Below are 16,831 nucleotides of genomic sequence, written 5' to 3' on the forward strand. Positions count from 1 at the left end.
CACAATATTTGGGAGAGAAAGGAGAGGCTGAAGTTGTGGGCAGACCTTTGATATCAGTGTGTGTGGGGTGGGGGGGATATAGAGGAGATAAGAACAGAGTAGATGGAGTCTTGGCACTGTAGCCAATGAAAGACTCATGTGAGCAAGAAAATGTTCTCTTTCTTGATATCCTATTTTTATTTCATATCATAATTCAAAGAGCGTAGCTGTTGTCTTTTGATAATACCATCACTGTAGATACTCTGAGGAGTTACTTCCAGGTGATTTTTTCTCTGTCCTAGCCAAGTCTCTTATCAGTGCCTGATGTAAATGCTGCACTGAGCAAAACCTGTTTGTCAGAGATAATTTTGTTTAGATAGGACTCCTAAAGAGGGCATTGTGTGATAAAGAGGGTGAAGACAGGAAAGGCACAGTAAAGTGAGGGTTAACTTAAGGTGTAGCCTTATAAATAATTTTCTTCCAGTGAAATCCCAGCTAGAAAAGTCTTAATTCCTTCAAAGAGAATTACTGCCTTGAGTGTTCCTAAACTACTTTAGTCATACCTTTCTGATAGTTCTATCATATATCTGTCTTTGTCTCTCATCTATCTATCTATCTATCTATCTATCTATCTATCTATCTATCTCTACCTATTTATTTATCTATATATCTATATCTACCTACCTATCTATTCATCCATCTACCTATCTTCTATCCACCTATCCTGCTAGATTATAAGCTCCCTAGTATTCCCATTGTCTAGATCAGTGCCCGGCACTTAGTAGGAACTCAATGAACACTGTATGAATAAAAATGAATGGAATGCTTGTTTTATCTGGGATATATAATCTCCAGTATAAAGTATCTTATCAGAGTATATAATACTGTGATCATAACTGAATAGTTTAGTCACCTAATTCTTTCATTCTCCATGGGGAGTATAGGCAGGGGTATACTAGTATATGTTTAACAACCATCTATCCAAGGGGGAAAAGTTCTGATTGTTGATTTCTGAGGAATAAATACTCTCATCACAGCTGATTTCAAGTTACATGTGGTCACTATACACAGAGTTGGTGCACACCAGGAGATGTGGGGCTTAGGAATACACACATTGTTTGTAGGACTCAGACTCCTGAGAACACAATGAGTAAAGACAACAACATATCAGAACTGTAAATTCGTCCTCAGTAAATCTTGTGAAAGATGGAACAGCAGGAACAGTGTAAGGTAACAACCCGCAATTGTAGAAAGGGTAGCCATTAGCCTAGAGGCCGATACTTTTGTCTCTTGGTCTGAAGGAAAGTTATAAGGTTAGTTACTTTTCCTGAAGAATGTGTAGAGAAAGAATTCTTGGTAGTAGTCAATTATGACTTTCCCAAAGGCTAGCACGATGGGAACTCTATGCCTGTTATTAATAAGTTGCTCCTTGAGAAATGTCATCCTTTATTTATTTCCCTTGATTTCTCACGATTTTCAGAGATGGGAATGCCAGTTTTGCAACGAAATCCCAGGCTCAAGATCTCAGGAAGATGCAGAGCTCACGCTTTTGCCTTTAACAAGTGCATTTGCCACTTTCCTCCTCAGAATCCATAACTTCTCACCCATTCATTTCTACCATTTACTGTGACTGTTCTAAAAAACAAACAAAAACCACCAATAATATCCTAATTTACCAGCCCATAGTGTCTTTTCAGTTTTCTTCTTTCCTGATTTTGCTGTTACATCTAATGTTGTTGAAGTCCTCTCTCTTCCTGAAACTTAATAATGTCTTCTCAGATAATGTCATTCATAGCTCCTCCTGTCTTCCACCTATCCTTTTTAAATCTCCATTGCTGCCTTTGCTTTCCTCTAACTTAATTTTAAATTATATTTTCCAATAATTTCAATTGTTAGCCCTCTTTTCTTTTCACTATACATATTCCCCACGGGTGATCTAATCCATTATCTATCCATTTTAACTACCATATAAGGACTACTAAATCCTTATCTTTGGCCCTCACTTCTCTCCTAAGCTTCAGACCTGTATTTCCAGATTCTAACAGGACATCTCTCATATGTTATTTTGCAGGTACATCAAATTCAATGTGGCCAAAACCCAATTTATTCTCTTTCACCCAAAGCTAGCTGTTTTTGTATTGCCTATATTTCCTGCATTATTTAACAGGCTCAACATCCAACTAAAACCTGGAAAATTTGTAAGTTATCTTTGACGTCCCCTCGAATAATATCCATTCTAATCAGTCAAGAAATATTGCTCACTCATGTTATAGAAACAAGTATCCCAACTTTTAGTTATTTGGGGCTTATGAATGGGTTCTTGGTCTTTCACGTTGGTAATCAGAGTCTATTACATTTATTTATTTGTCACAGTGGCTGCTGAATGCCGACCAATACTCTTTCTCCCCTTTTGTTCTTTACTGAAAGAATCCAGATTTACTTTGGTTGTCTAACAACAACAAAGCAAAGCTTCATTTTCCAGAATCTCTTGTAACCAGGGTGATCATTTGCCTTGAGTCTGGCCTCTGAGATACAAGCAGGCATGGGGTTTTTGGAGTACAGTGAGCTGACTCATCTGGTATGGCCATTTGCCTTTCCCTCTTGACTTCTCTTTGGAATTGGAGCAAGAACAGGGAGCTGGAAGACAAGCTCTAAAAACAGGGAGTAGTACCAGCTGGCGCTACTGATTAGATTCCTTGTTTGTGAAAAAAAAAATTCTGTATTTATTCAGATATTTTTGTCAGATTTTTTGTTATGAACATCTGAATGCAAACCTGAATGTAGGCCACTCATTCTGTTCTGTGTCAGAAAAATACGTTCTGCCCTCATGGTATAAAGGGATATTCTTTAACCAGCAATATTGACGAAAACCATCATATAGTCATCTCATTTTAATGATAAGAAGCAGTATATGATGATGACCATGGACTATGAAGCTGAAGGATATAAATGTGTAACTACTCTCCCACTATGTAATCTTGGGCAAGTCTCTTCTCTGAGCCCATTGTAAGCTTTTTAAAGAATATTTGTCATGATAATAATTAGGCATAGTCCATGAGGAAACTAAAAAAGCTCTAAATTGTGATACTCAATTTTCATCATCATTCAGCTACAATCTCAAACATTTATCTTGACTTGAAAAAAGCTATGAAACTTTTTAAGTTCCTAATTCCATATCCCACTTAAAAATAAGTCATTGTTCTTTGACATTAGAGTGGCTGATTTACTTACAGTAGGATAACACCAAACCTAACTTGGAAATTCATGGTTTTTTATTCTTAAAGCTGTTAACCTGGGTTACTTTTTATAATTATGTTTATACTTGGCATCAAGAAAAGTTAAACCAAGGAATGTAATAATTGATGACCATAACACTAATAATTATTAAAAACTGAATAATTTTTGTAGTTTACAAACAACTTTCAAATATTTCCTATATCATTTTTTCCAACATCTAAGACAGCCGTTATTTTTAAATTTACAGATAATATGTATTACCACTTAGACATTTATTAATTTAGATGTAGCCATATAACATAATCTTTTTCAACAGCTTTAGTGAGTCTTAGATTCATTTAAATTTTTTTTTTAATTTTTGTAGTTTATTTTCAGTATTATTTTGAAACCTTTGTATTGGTTTCAGGTGTTAGATTCATTTTTGAATCAAAGTTTGTTCTTCCCAGACTCTTGAATGTATTAATAACAGTATCTCATTCTGATACAGAGAACATTTCATTTCTATTCAAGCCCAGAGAGAGAATAGAACAGACTGTCTGCTGCCAGTCCAAACCAATGAGCCCTTCTTTCCTCCAGAAGAGCGGTCACTGGTAAGACACTTATACCATTATTATGACTAGAAGAATCTCTAAACCTGCAATTAGAAACCTGCAGAAACCTATCCAGAATTAGGAAACATCACAAGGAAATACTTCTTAGCCATAAGAATTCCTGATATTTAGTCTTTCTTAAATATCTTCAAATATTATATGGCTCATCACATGATGTTTGTTTATTTTTTAGAGAATATTTATAACTTGTATTAGGAAATAGGTAGAGATATTACAGATACTGAGTGGCAAGCTAGCATTCCAAAAGTGGAGCAAGGTCCTGGGAATCTGAAGCAGGTGGAACACAACAGAAATTAATGGATTGGGAATATTAAGTGGGGCTCCCATCAAATATTCATACTTTAGAAAAAAACAGAGGAACTCAAAGTACTTGTGTATGAGAGAATCAGGACTAAATAACAGCCCGAGTAACCACAGGGTGTTGAAAAACTTGAAAGGGCCTGAGAATTACAATGACCCATTAAATTTAGGAGAGGGCAGAAATAATTACATTCTGTTGAAAATCTGGAAGAGGCCCACTGCTCTCATTCCTTATGTGAGAAGAAAGAGCAGCTTCAGCTGGGCTTGCATTAAGAGCATTTGGGATGGAGCCAATACTCAAACCATGGCAAGGAATAACAGTTATGTGTTGCCTGGACTAGAGCAATAGCCTATGCATGGGACTCCTTGTCTTTAATCTCCTTTTCAAATGCATCTTAAATATACCATTAAAGTGATCATCTAAACGCTCAAATTTGTTCATTTGAGTGACTCCTTTAAAACCCATGAGTGTAAAATGAATATTCTACATTTTTCACTGAGCAATTAGAGCCCTCCACAATCTTGTTCCAGCCAATTTTTCCAATGTTATCTCCGAATATGTATCCCAGTTTGCTCTATATTTCCATTCAAAGGAAGCACCAGCTAGCTGCTCCTTAAGCATGGCTTGTACTCATCATATACTTCTATAACTTTGCTAAAGATCTCCCCACTGCTTGATATGTCCCTCACCTCACGTATTATTCTGCAATGTATTCATGGAATTCTCCAAACAAATGAATACTTCTTATTCTTTCTTTGCAGGGATTGCTTTTATTATATCACTTACAAAGCCTATTTAGTATGAGCATTACTTATGTATGTATGTCTCTAATTTGATTATGAACTCCTAGATTGGAAGAATTATACCTTTCTTCCTCTCTCCCTCCTTCCTTTCTTTTCAGCCTCTCTTCTTTATGTTTTCATTTCTCCCTCCCTTCCTTTATTTCTTCCTCATTCACTCAGTTCTTTGTTTTACTGTTATTCATTTGATTATTTCTCTGGCAATTTTTAATTTATCTTTATGTTTCAGTACCAGAATATAAAATTATAGTTGATCAGCTTCAGAGACACTCCAGCTATGCAGTTCTGAGTTGCAGAAAAGAGAAAGTTACTAAATATGCCCTGAGATTACAAAATATATTCAGATATACAAAAGAGGACTCATATAACTACCTTTCTTTAAAAAGCCCAGGAAAGTTATTTGGTGCTGAAACATACTTTTAGTTATTTGCTCACCACTGAGTCATTTAAAAAAAATAATCACAATATCTTAAAGGCAAATGTGATATTGCATTGATTTCCTCATTTTATTGATAAAATTAAAAGTCAGCGAAGTTAAATAATTGACTAACATTATACAACTTGTTAGTATAAAAGTCTATTTTTTCATTTAAAAATTTCACTTTTAATAGGATACCAGACAAGCATATTTAGAACCTAAGTAATTTCTTTTTAAAATAGTCATATATTGTTTTCTTTTTTACATATATACTTTAAAATAAAGATTTTATTCCTTTTCTGGAATTTTAAAAATTCTATCTAAAATGACATGTATAATCAGAATATAAAAACAGCATGAAAATAACACTACAATACCACTATAGCTGTAGTTGGACAGATTTTAAACAAGTGAAACTTTAAAATGATAAAAAACAATATCATATAAACTTGAATAACAAGATGTTTTATACCCTCCTAAACTAGCCTTTTTACATTCAATTCAGAATTCAGGTAATCCTTTATTTATTTATTTTTGGTGTTGGGAGAAAATGGAAATGGGCTTAGGAAGGAACATGTTCTTATATGACTGGACCCTGAAGACTGTAGGCCTTGCTGTGAGTACTCCTAGTCGTGAAAATGACCTGAAAAGGCTAATCATAAATCATAGCCATTTCTTTGTTACTCAGGGAGCTGTACAGAGCTGGTGAGTTTAGTTCAGCCATCAGAATGGAATTCAGCTGTCAGGTGTTTTTTTTTATTACCCCTACCTCACATGTTATAATAAAGAAAAGTAACTACCATTACTGGGCACTCCCATGTAGTAGGGTGAGTTCCATACCCGAATTCCATACACACAATATTTCTACTTCCTGAAGTTATCATAAACCAAAAGTTCCTTCTTTCATATGAGATATATTTCAAGATTAGCTATATTATTTCCCGATTGGAGTATCATTTTACAATCTTCAAAAATGATAAAATAGAAATAATCAAAACTCCATGTTTAGGAAAACATTAGTGAATTTATTTTGCCAATAAATAGTCTCTGTTTTCTTTCCAACTGAAGAAAAATTACAACAAAATTTTGTGCTCATGAACAAAGCTATCATATAATAAAACTGTAGATATGTTCAAGTTATAATTAGCCAAATTAAATAGAAATTATCAATGTAGATGGCCCCACACTGTTCTAGTTGATTAATTGCATTAATTGGTTAAAGGTCTTGATTTAAGTATTGATTCAAATTTAGCTACCAATTATTTCATGTAAAGTAATATGATTCTCTAAATCATAATTATTAAGCCAGAAGTTCATTTTAAAATGTATAATTCAATCACCTGTGAGAATACATCTAGTAGAGAGCCTGACACTGATCAGAGATTATTGAATCAATTAATGAAACAACATTAGATGAAGGAAATGAAATACAAAAAAACCTAGCTTAAACCTAATTTTAAAGACAAGGCTATGAGATTAAATGAGTTGCTTAATTAATGATGAGGTTGCCTAAAACCAAAGTGTGAATAGTGACGTTTTTCAATGCAGCCTCCAAAGAACCATATATTTCCATAGCACATATCACAGGGTTCCTTCAATTTGTACACAAAAAAAGGTGGGCTGTGAAGAACTACTGGGAAATTTATCCAAAGTCTTATCACCTAAGTGGTAGAATCAGAATTAGAACCCACATCCTCCATTTCTCAGCATTCTTTCGATTGTGATTAACTCTAGACAGAAACCTAATCATATGCCCATTAGAAAATCTGTTTCTGACTCATGCAATAACCTACCTAAACTTTCCCCTGAAGTTCATATCTTGCTCTTACCTTGGTACAAAAATGTTTAATATTCACCTGCTCTAAAACCTTTAAGCAAAATGCTTGGCCCTGGAGAGATGACAAATATGAATAAAATACAGTCCCTATTCTCAAAAAGTACATATTTTAACCCAAAGGACAAGAAATAAGCAAATAATTACCATATAAGATGTAATATATGTATTTTAGGAGGTGATAAATGCCACGGGTTCAGAAGGTCTGTAAGTTTTCACATTTCTGTTGTTTTCAATAGTTTTATACTTGTAATTTTTGTCTATACTTAATCCTTTTAGATTATATAACATTTGAGTTAGAAAAGAATGTTTCTGCCCTATTTATCACATTTTTTCCTTCCTTATTTTCCATATCCTTCTTGATTCTATAAAGCAATATCTCGCTCCTCTTAGTGACCAATAACATTCATCCCTTGTATCCCCTGTAGGGTATTCTAGTTGTTAGCAACCAGTAACCCTGGAGGCTTGATGAAAGCAAAGATCAATGCATAATTTTCTTTTTTGCTGGAGGTAAAATAAAATTGTTTCCTCTGTGTGTCCTTAGGCAATATACAGTAAAAAATTATTGCTCTTGCCAACAGCAGCTATTGTCCATAGATTGACCTTTTTACCAGCAGGTGGCTGAATGCAACTTTAAAATTCTTTCTTTTGTCAATGTTTAGTAACATTATATTTACTAAAAAAGAAATTAAAATTTCTCCTGCAATTTTATAGTATTCTTTAACACATAAGGTGTTGCCTTAGTCATCTCAAATGACTTCTTATCATTAATAAATATCTTTTATATATTTCCTGGTATGATGTGTTTTTATGGTAGCAATTCACAAATACATGTAAAAAAAATGACCAATGCTTAAAAGTCCCCATAAAATTAAGAATAAGAAAATCGTATTTCAAATTAAGAAAAATAAACTTGCAAACACAAAACTAAATATATTCCATCTGCTAGGACATGAGAAAATGTAGTTGGAAAAATCAAAAGAGAGAAATAACGACATTTTAAGAAATCAAAAAGTTTGAAATAATGTATTTACCTAAGAATCAATATTCACATTATAATCAAATATGCTTTCATAATGTATGAAAGTGAATATTTAAAATACCAATAATTACTTTGTAGAGATATGTTATAGCTGAACTATGTACCCCCAAATTCATATGTTGTAGTCCTAGCTCCTAGTACCTCAGAGTGTGACTGTATTCGGAGACATGGTAAAAACAGGTCATGTGGGTGGGCACAAATCCAGTATGACTGGCGTCCTTAGAGCAGCGGTTCTCAACCTGTGGGTCTCGACCCCTTTGGGGGTTGAACGACCCTTTCACAGGGGTCGCCTAAGACCATCGGAAAACACATAGATAATTACATATTGTTTTTGTGATTAATCACTATGCTTTAATTGTGTTCCATTTGTAACAATGAAAATACACCCTGCATATCAGATATTTACATTATGATTCATAACAGTAGCAAAATTACAGTTATGAAGTAGCAACAAAAATAATTTTATGGTTGGGGGGGTCACCACAACATGAGGAACTGTATTAAAGGGTCGTGGCATTAGGAGGGTTGAGAACCACTGCCTTAGAGGAAAAGAAAATTAGGACACAGACACACACAGAGGGATGACCATGTGCGGAGACAGCCAGTAGGTGGCCATCTGCAAACCAAGAAGGTCTGAGAAGAAACCAAACCAGTCAACACTTTGATCTTGAATTTCTAGCCTCTATAGAACGGCAAGAAAATTAGCTTTTATTGTTTTAGCTACATAGTCTGTGGCATTTTGTTATGGCAGCCCTGGCAAACTAATACAAAATATTAAAGGGAAAAAAAACAACCCTGAAGTTAGAATCTATTACGTTCAAAGATTAATCACATATAAAACTATAAAATTTCTAAAATTCCATTAATATTATTTTAACTGTAGATCTTTAACATAAAGCAAGGTATATTTGTATTATTGTGAGACAAAAAGGAAGTGAATAGTTGTTGCTTCTATCAGCTTAAATATGGAAGAAATTCTGCTTTGGCTCAAAGCTTTAGGGTGTGTGTGTGTGTGTGTGTGTGTGTAAATTACGTGTAAATATAATTATCTCTCTTTAAATTAAAGTTGAAGTACTATCAGCTTGCTAGAGAGTAGAAATGTTAAGAATAATTACTTGGGGTAGATAAAAAGTTGACTAAACTGATAGAAAGAAGACAACTCAAATAAATTTTTAGACTTAAAATTATCATTAATTTTTACACATTTCTTCTCTTTCTACCCACATATTTTTAGGATTACCTTCAATATCTAATAGATTGTTGATGGAAAAAAATATAGGCCTGAACCCCCAAGGACTTTGGTATGAGTGTTTATCTGTTGGAAACAATTTAACAATTTTTCTTTTCCCATCATCATCATCATCATCATCAACACCATCATATTACAGCTAACATTTAATTATTCCTTATTATATTCCAAACTTTGATTAAGAGTTATACATATATATAAATGGATTTAACCCTGAAAACAATCCTATGAGGTAGGTACTAGGATCACCATGTCCAATAGAATAAGAAATCTAGGCACAATGATGTTAATTAACTTGCCCAAGGTCATATAAATAGTCACAGAAGTAAGATTTGAACTCTGGCAGTTGGTTCCGGAGTCCACACTTTTAATACTACTCTGTAGTCTATATTTAATCATAATCACTGAAAATAAGCTGAAGAGTAATGAACAAAACTGCCTCTATATCTCTATTACTGTCACGTAGATTTCAGAAGCTGTGCTGTGAATGTGGTTGCTGCTATGGTTACAGTAATGCCCACCAATAGCAAGAAGTTAAACTTACAACAGCTATTCCTCCCTTGATATATTGATCATCCCTTCTTTTAGTTATCTCAAAGATAAATCAAGAAATTATATAAATCCATATGGAAAATTTTTAGTTACTTTTTAATTCTAGTTTTGTGAATTTAATGAATGAGAAATCTACTTTCACAAACAGGAATAAGAAAAAAACCTCAGAAGAGAGAAAATAGGATCTAAAGTCTTTTAAAATATGACCTTATCTAGTTTTTCATTTAATCCATGACTCACTTTTAATTAGCACTTGTTGATTTTGTAGGTGAGACTAAAGGTTTTAAAATCAGGTCATGATAAGGATTAGCCCTAATATCTCTTGCGCTTCTAGGACCATATTGTAACTCTTAATAGTTTAATTATCTAGATTTTAAAATCTAGTTTTATTTCTCTTCATAAATAAACTTGGTAAAGGAACAACCTTGGAATGATGTAAAAAAGTACATAGCAGGCGACTAATTAAAGGCGTGGAGGCTGGGTTCTCTTGAGATTTTGCTACAGAACATGAAGCTATCTGACGGCAGGATTGTGCAGAAATAAACACAACAGCAGAAAAATTTTACTAAGTAGAATTGAAGCTTAGAAACCCTGGTGCGGCCACTAAGATTGATTGGTAAGGTTTCTTGACCTGGTTTGGGCTGAAAACTATGAGTAGGTGATCTTAATTCTTATTTTATAAAACTGAAACCTTTCTGCTAGATACCTGGCTAGACTAAGTCCAGCAGGAATTTTTCTGAAAATCTGAATCCTCCCTCTGTTCATGAAACAGTAGACAACCTATTCCAAAAAAGGACACTTCATTACTTCTAAGGACATCTTAAGCTAATCCTGCAGGACCTGGGTTATGGAGCTCACGCCTATGAGAATTCTCCACTTCTATTCATCAGATGGTTCGGTCTAACACTGGCACCATGGTGACTGTTTTATGTGAATATCAGGGTCTCTTGGCAGCTTGAGAACTGAGGCTGCAGTAGATTTCTCTCCAGTGGCACTAGCCCAGCTCACCCAGAATGTTATTGGAAGGTGTCATATGCTACCAGTAACTCAACTTTGCTGCTTAGGCAAATATTTTTTTTCTCTCTAACATTTTATTTCAATCACTGCTATAAAATTATAGCATATCTTTCATTTCTTCACTTTTATAAATGCCTTTATTTTCATGTGTCTTCTTAGTAATTTGTATAAAGCCATCCAATCTAAATTTTAAAATTTGCTTTATATAAATTTAGTCTTTTGGTTTTTCTGATCAGTTTATGTTACCGCTAATAAGGAGTACTGCACTTCTGTTAAATCCCCATACCCACATGTGTACCTGTTAACCACTTCACAAGGGCCAGGCATGTTTAATATCAACCGTGGTAACATAATTACTCAATTTCAGTAATTTAGTTTGTAATTTCTCATCACATATTATGTTCCACTCTCCTTTTATTATTTTAAATCTCCATATCCCTCGAAGATTCACAAATTCTTTCCCCTAAATTTGATTTTTCCTTTTAGATCTACGTTGCTTGAATCTTTTTGAGACTAAAGGAAACATTCAATAATAATTGAGTTACACTGAAATCCTTTTAATTAGTTCAATTATTTCTTTACCATATCTTTTGACCTCATCATATTAATTTCTGGTGCCTACTTGATGTTATTATAAGATAATAATAATAACAAATATTAGCTACACCATCTATTGAGCATTCTACTAAATGCTAAACGATTGATATACATAATCTCATTTCACCCTACTCACTGCCCTATGACACCGATCTCAAAGTCTTGTTCAATAAATTTTAAAAACCTATCCAAAGTCACCAGGTGGAGTTTGCTTGACTCCAAGCTACACTTAATGTACTGCTGGGACACTCTGATGATACTGAATTCTAAACATCATCCCTATAAACAGCCACTCCTACTGAGCCCCAACCTGTCTCCTCTCCCCTCTCTGATGTCCCTACTGGCTGTTTTGAAAGTCAATGTAAAGCACTTAAGGTTGGCATTTAATGTGCATTCTCAGTGTTGAGAGGAGAGTAAGCTCTAATAAAGGGGGCAGCTCAGTCAACAGTGGCTATCTACTTGCCCAATATACTTTGTCTTTACCTGTTTAAATTTTTGGTATATTGATATGGCCTACAATTCAATCATGTGAGTTTTATTTTTATTTCCAGGAGGTGTGTTTTTTAGAAAAAAACACATAAAACTATTTGTGTGTTGTTTTATGCATATTTTAATGTAAATTAGTTTGACTGCTTTCCTTCTAACATGCCTCTGAAATTGGTAAATAGCCCTTAAAAGACAGAGAGCCTGGGTGAAGAGGTGACAGTGCCTAGGATGGGGTATGCACCTGTCCTTCCTTTTGCTACATCGTTGTCTGATCCCACAGAGGTAACTCAATATATGAGATTATGGGTTGAATGAATTAGCATGGACATATGGTCCACCTTGAAAAGTTCCAAGCAATTTAGGGCTGTACTACTTAATTCTAGAGAGGTAAATAAGAACTCAGAAAGTAATAATCTAAGTGTGGGAATATTATTGCCATTTTATATAGGGCACGGGTTCTACAGAGAAATAGGCTTTGAGTTCCAAATACTGTACCAATGAATTGTATAGCAGTCTCTGTTGAAATGTTATGGACTACCCTTTTAAAAACAGATTCTGAGATAATTTTAAAATATCAAATATGGCTAATGTAAAAAGTAAAAATCATATTCAAAATAAAATGATCAAATTCCCCATATCAATTTGCAGATATACTATCTGCATGGTTTGATTTTCAATTATTGCTAATTATATTAATTAATCATTATATAACTTGTAGAAGGGTAGTTGGTCTATGCTGAATTATATTTGTTCTGTTAAATTTAATAGACAAATTCCATTTTTCTGAACCAATGAAGAGCAGAGAATGTTGGTTTTATAGAAAAAATAAAAGTTGATCTTTGAACATCTGCCAAGAGTAGAATAGATAAGGAGAATGCAATAGACAGGCAAGAAGCATTGGCTACACAGTTAAATTCTGTTTTGAGGGGAAAAAAATCAAGAAGTCATCCACTGATTAAATAGAAATCATATCTGAAAATGCCGTTTGCTGTTCTTATTCAATACAGATGCTCTGCTTTTTATTTCCTAATATACTTAAAATATTCTTAGGATGACAGTGACAATAGGTATTTCTCTAGAGATGCTTGCCTGGTGAGTTATTAAAGAGATTTTTAGAAAATTAATAAGCGTTGCTTACAAACTCTCAGTCAGAAGCTTGCAAATTGCAGGGAGGCAATGCCATGCAAAATGTGGAGGGTGTAGTTAAAAAAGAAACTTCGCTAACACTTGATGACATCACACCAACGCTCCCTGACAGCTTCACTGGCATTTCAGGAACACAGCTCAGGAGAACAGCATGTGATCCACATGTCGGAGGCTTCGGATGCAATCTCAGGTGTCTCAGATTTGAAAAGCAGGTTAGCTACAGATAATACTTTCCATGACTTAGAGGCCATGTAAATTTGGATAGATTACATAAACTTTCTATATCTTTGTTCCCTCATCTGTTAAATGATTTTTTTCAAGAATTAGATCTAATGTATTAAATGTACTTAGCTCAAAACAAGCTTTTAATTGGCACTTGTTATCAAAATAAGGAAGAAAAGAATGAAAATATAACGCTAAATATCCATAATTAAAAAGAAAAGAATGCTGTTGAGAATTTTAATCTAAGGAACTGTTAGTAGGGAAATTAATAATAACCAAATCTATATGTGCTCTTAACTGATGACGAACCATCTATAATTATAGAGAATTACATACTGAAAGTCCTCAGGTGATGCTGATTCACCAGGAAAACCATTTTGAAAACCACAGCCACAGAAGATGTTTAGAAAATTATATTGCTTAGTATAATTAGTCCTTTGCCAAGACTTACATTTTTTCTAGCCTACAATAAATAGTGTCAAAGTTATGTAAGCTTGAAGCCTCAGACATTCATTTATTTATATATTGGAATGGAATCAAAACTTGTTTTTCTGAAAAATATTTTGAGTCATGCCTATAGTACTCTTTAGTCAATCCTCCTGTGAGAAATTCCTGTCATGTATCCACAGTAATTATCATTGCGATTGCTTTTAAGGGACTTGTTTCTATTGCATTTAACTATGTAAATCATACAACCAACCCAGTTTCTCTTTCTGCCTTTGCTGCTTGTTGGGAAGCTCATGGTCAAAGTAGGAGCTCCACACAGGGCAGGTATATAAGATCTCACATTGCATTTTGCTCATAAACTTTACCTTGTCTTGTCTTGACTTCATTTTCTCCTGACATTCATTTCTTCATTGACAACACTATTGAAAGTTTTATATGTATTTTTAAAAATTACCTACATTCCTGAAGTATCGTGGGGTATAAACAAGCAAATAAAATAAATTTGTGTTATCTGAAGACATGTTTACGAAAGTTTTAATATCCTATTTTATTAGGACTTCATGCCTTGGTCTTAGGATTATATGAAATGAATGAGAGATTAGAGCATAAGAGGCCACATAAGATCAGGTCTCCCTATATAGCCCAAGGAAGAAATATAAAAAAAATACCTGGGAAGGCAGAGCTATCACTTCTGATATCAAGTTCAAAAGGTTAGGGATGTATCTGAAATATACCATTACAAAACTATTTTCTGTGAAATTCACCAAACCTATTTCAAGGAATTCATACTTTTATTTTAGAGAACCATTTCTAGAAGTTTAGAACCCAATGAGTAAAGGCAAGGCTATTTTTGTTTGTCTTAAGTTTACCCCTCCTGGCTTTAGGCTGTGCCATTTCCAGCACACCAGAATTTTGTGATGAACAATCTTATGTTCACTGTGTCAGTATTTGAGGAAGAGATTGTGGCTTGAAAGATGATGTTGATGTAAGAATCTCTGCCTCTTCCAGGTTATATAGTGGAGAATCTAGAAACTCCTTCTACTTATCACATATGCACATGTTTACTTAATTCTTGACTTTACCAAAGAATGGAGTATAATGGAGAGAAACTCAAGGTTTAAAAGGTAAATATAAAATATATGTAAGTATATAAAAATCCAAACTGCTTTTCTCTATCACACAGATAAATAAACCACAAATATGACATGATTGCAATGATTAAATTACCAAATCATAGAATACATATTCACTAAATGTTATGAGTAAGGTTTGTGATTTTCATTCCTTTATTAACTCTTAAATAGGTACGTTAGAACAAGTTTTTCCATGGCTTTGGCCATTAATGATATCATGAACTTTAAAATATTTTGAAAATATAAAGGCAATGAAGAAAGAGCAAGAGCAATGAAATACTTTTTTCCTACCTTGGTAAACCTCATACCTCAACTTATTCCCAAAAAGTAGTTTAAAAAGACTATTGCTAAAAAACCTTTTGAACTCTTTACACCACCTCATGAGTATGTATTTTTTTCTATTACCTCATTTATAAACCAGATTCAGTTAAAATATTATAAAATCAAAAAATTCCATTTGTGTGTAGGAAAACAGTAAGAAGATAATAGTTCTTAAATATTTTGAGGGTGTTAGAACCTTTATAGGTTTTGTAAAATGAAAAATTCTAAAATAATTATTTTTCAGACCATCTATGAGTTTCATTCCTTTAATATCCTATATTATAAAATTATTTTTTAAAAATATAAGGCAAATTCTATACCTAAAAGTCGGTATACACATATATAATAAATTTCAGCATTTAATAATATCATGGGGCTATTGAATTATATGTTCATGTCTCACTAATCTGCATTCAGCTGTTTAAAAGAATCTAATAGTTTCATATGATTGATTATTTTACAACTTTTAAAAAGAAAAATGTCTTGCCTTTGAATGGTAATCCTGTTCCAGTCTGGGATCTGATCCGGCTACCTGTTTGTATTTGTTAATTTTCATTTGGCGATTTCTCTCCTCTATATCCATAGCACCTATCGAGTAGAAAAAAACCCATAAAATTAATGTTCAGGTCTTATTTGTGAGCCCTAGTTACAGGACGTATAAAAGAAGAATTGCTAGGCTGATATATTACTGTCATTCAAGGTAATATATACAAATTAAATTTATTACTTTTAGGTATATTTAAAGTATGCAATTTTGCAAATAAAAGCATGATTATGAAATATATTAAATAATTTTAATCTGAAGAAAATGTAAATGAATTTAAACAAAAGACAAACAAATCTTCACTAGATAGAAAACACTTTCTGGTACATGTAGGTCAAGGAATATAGATTTGACAGCACATAGATTTGACAATTGTACTATTATAAAAGCTTTGGATTATAATACATCAAGACTTGATTGATTTACTGGAGAAAAGTTGTAAGTTTAATTGGTTTCAAATACAATTTTACAATTGGGCTAATTTAACAAGATTAGCCCATGTATTAAAACAGGTTGCCCTAGCATACATGTGGATGCAGTTATCAATTTTATTTTGAACTTGATTTTTCAAGAACTGGGATCAAGAAAGAAGCACTCAGAATACTACTACTCAGAAGAAATCATGACAGTGAAGGCACAGAGTATTACTGAAGTCATTTCAGAAAAAGAAAAAAAGTGAGGAGGTGAGAGAGCGAGATGGTAAGCTTTTACAATGAGATTAATGCCCTCTACAATAGGTAGACACATCAAGACACATCAGTCAGGGGGAGTCGTTAAAAACTTTTGTTAGGACAAGAACTACGTTCTGTTAGCAAATTTTAGCAAATATAAAGAAAGTGCTTTAAAAGTATATTTGTGATTTTTATTAGACATTTTATAGGAAAACTAGAGGCCC

At 33.4% G+C, this 16,831-nt stretch overlaps 1 protein-coding gene across 1 annotated transcript in view; it reads right to left on the bottom strand.

Moving 5' to 3' along the window:
* The window catches only part of RIMS2 (regulating synaptic membrane exocytosis 2), a 353,913-nt gene that overhangs the window by 92,006 nt on the left and 245,076 nt on the right, over positions 1-16,831 (bottom strand). The window contains 1 exon segment of the mRNA XM_070392355.1: positions 15,880-15,980. Coding sequence (XP_070248456.1) covers positions 15,880-15,980 — 101 coding nt within the window.

This window comes from Myotis yumanensis, unplaced genomic scaffold, assembly GCF_028538775.1.
Source record: "Myotis yumanensis isolate MYYU_CA2020_CCGP unplaced genomic scaffold, mMyoYum1.0.hap1 SCAF_15, whole genome shotgun sequence".
In the NCBI taxonomy this organism is placed as follows: Eukaryota; Metazoa; Chordata; class Mammalia; order Chiroptera; family Vespertilionidae; genus Myotis; species Myotis yumanensis.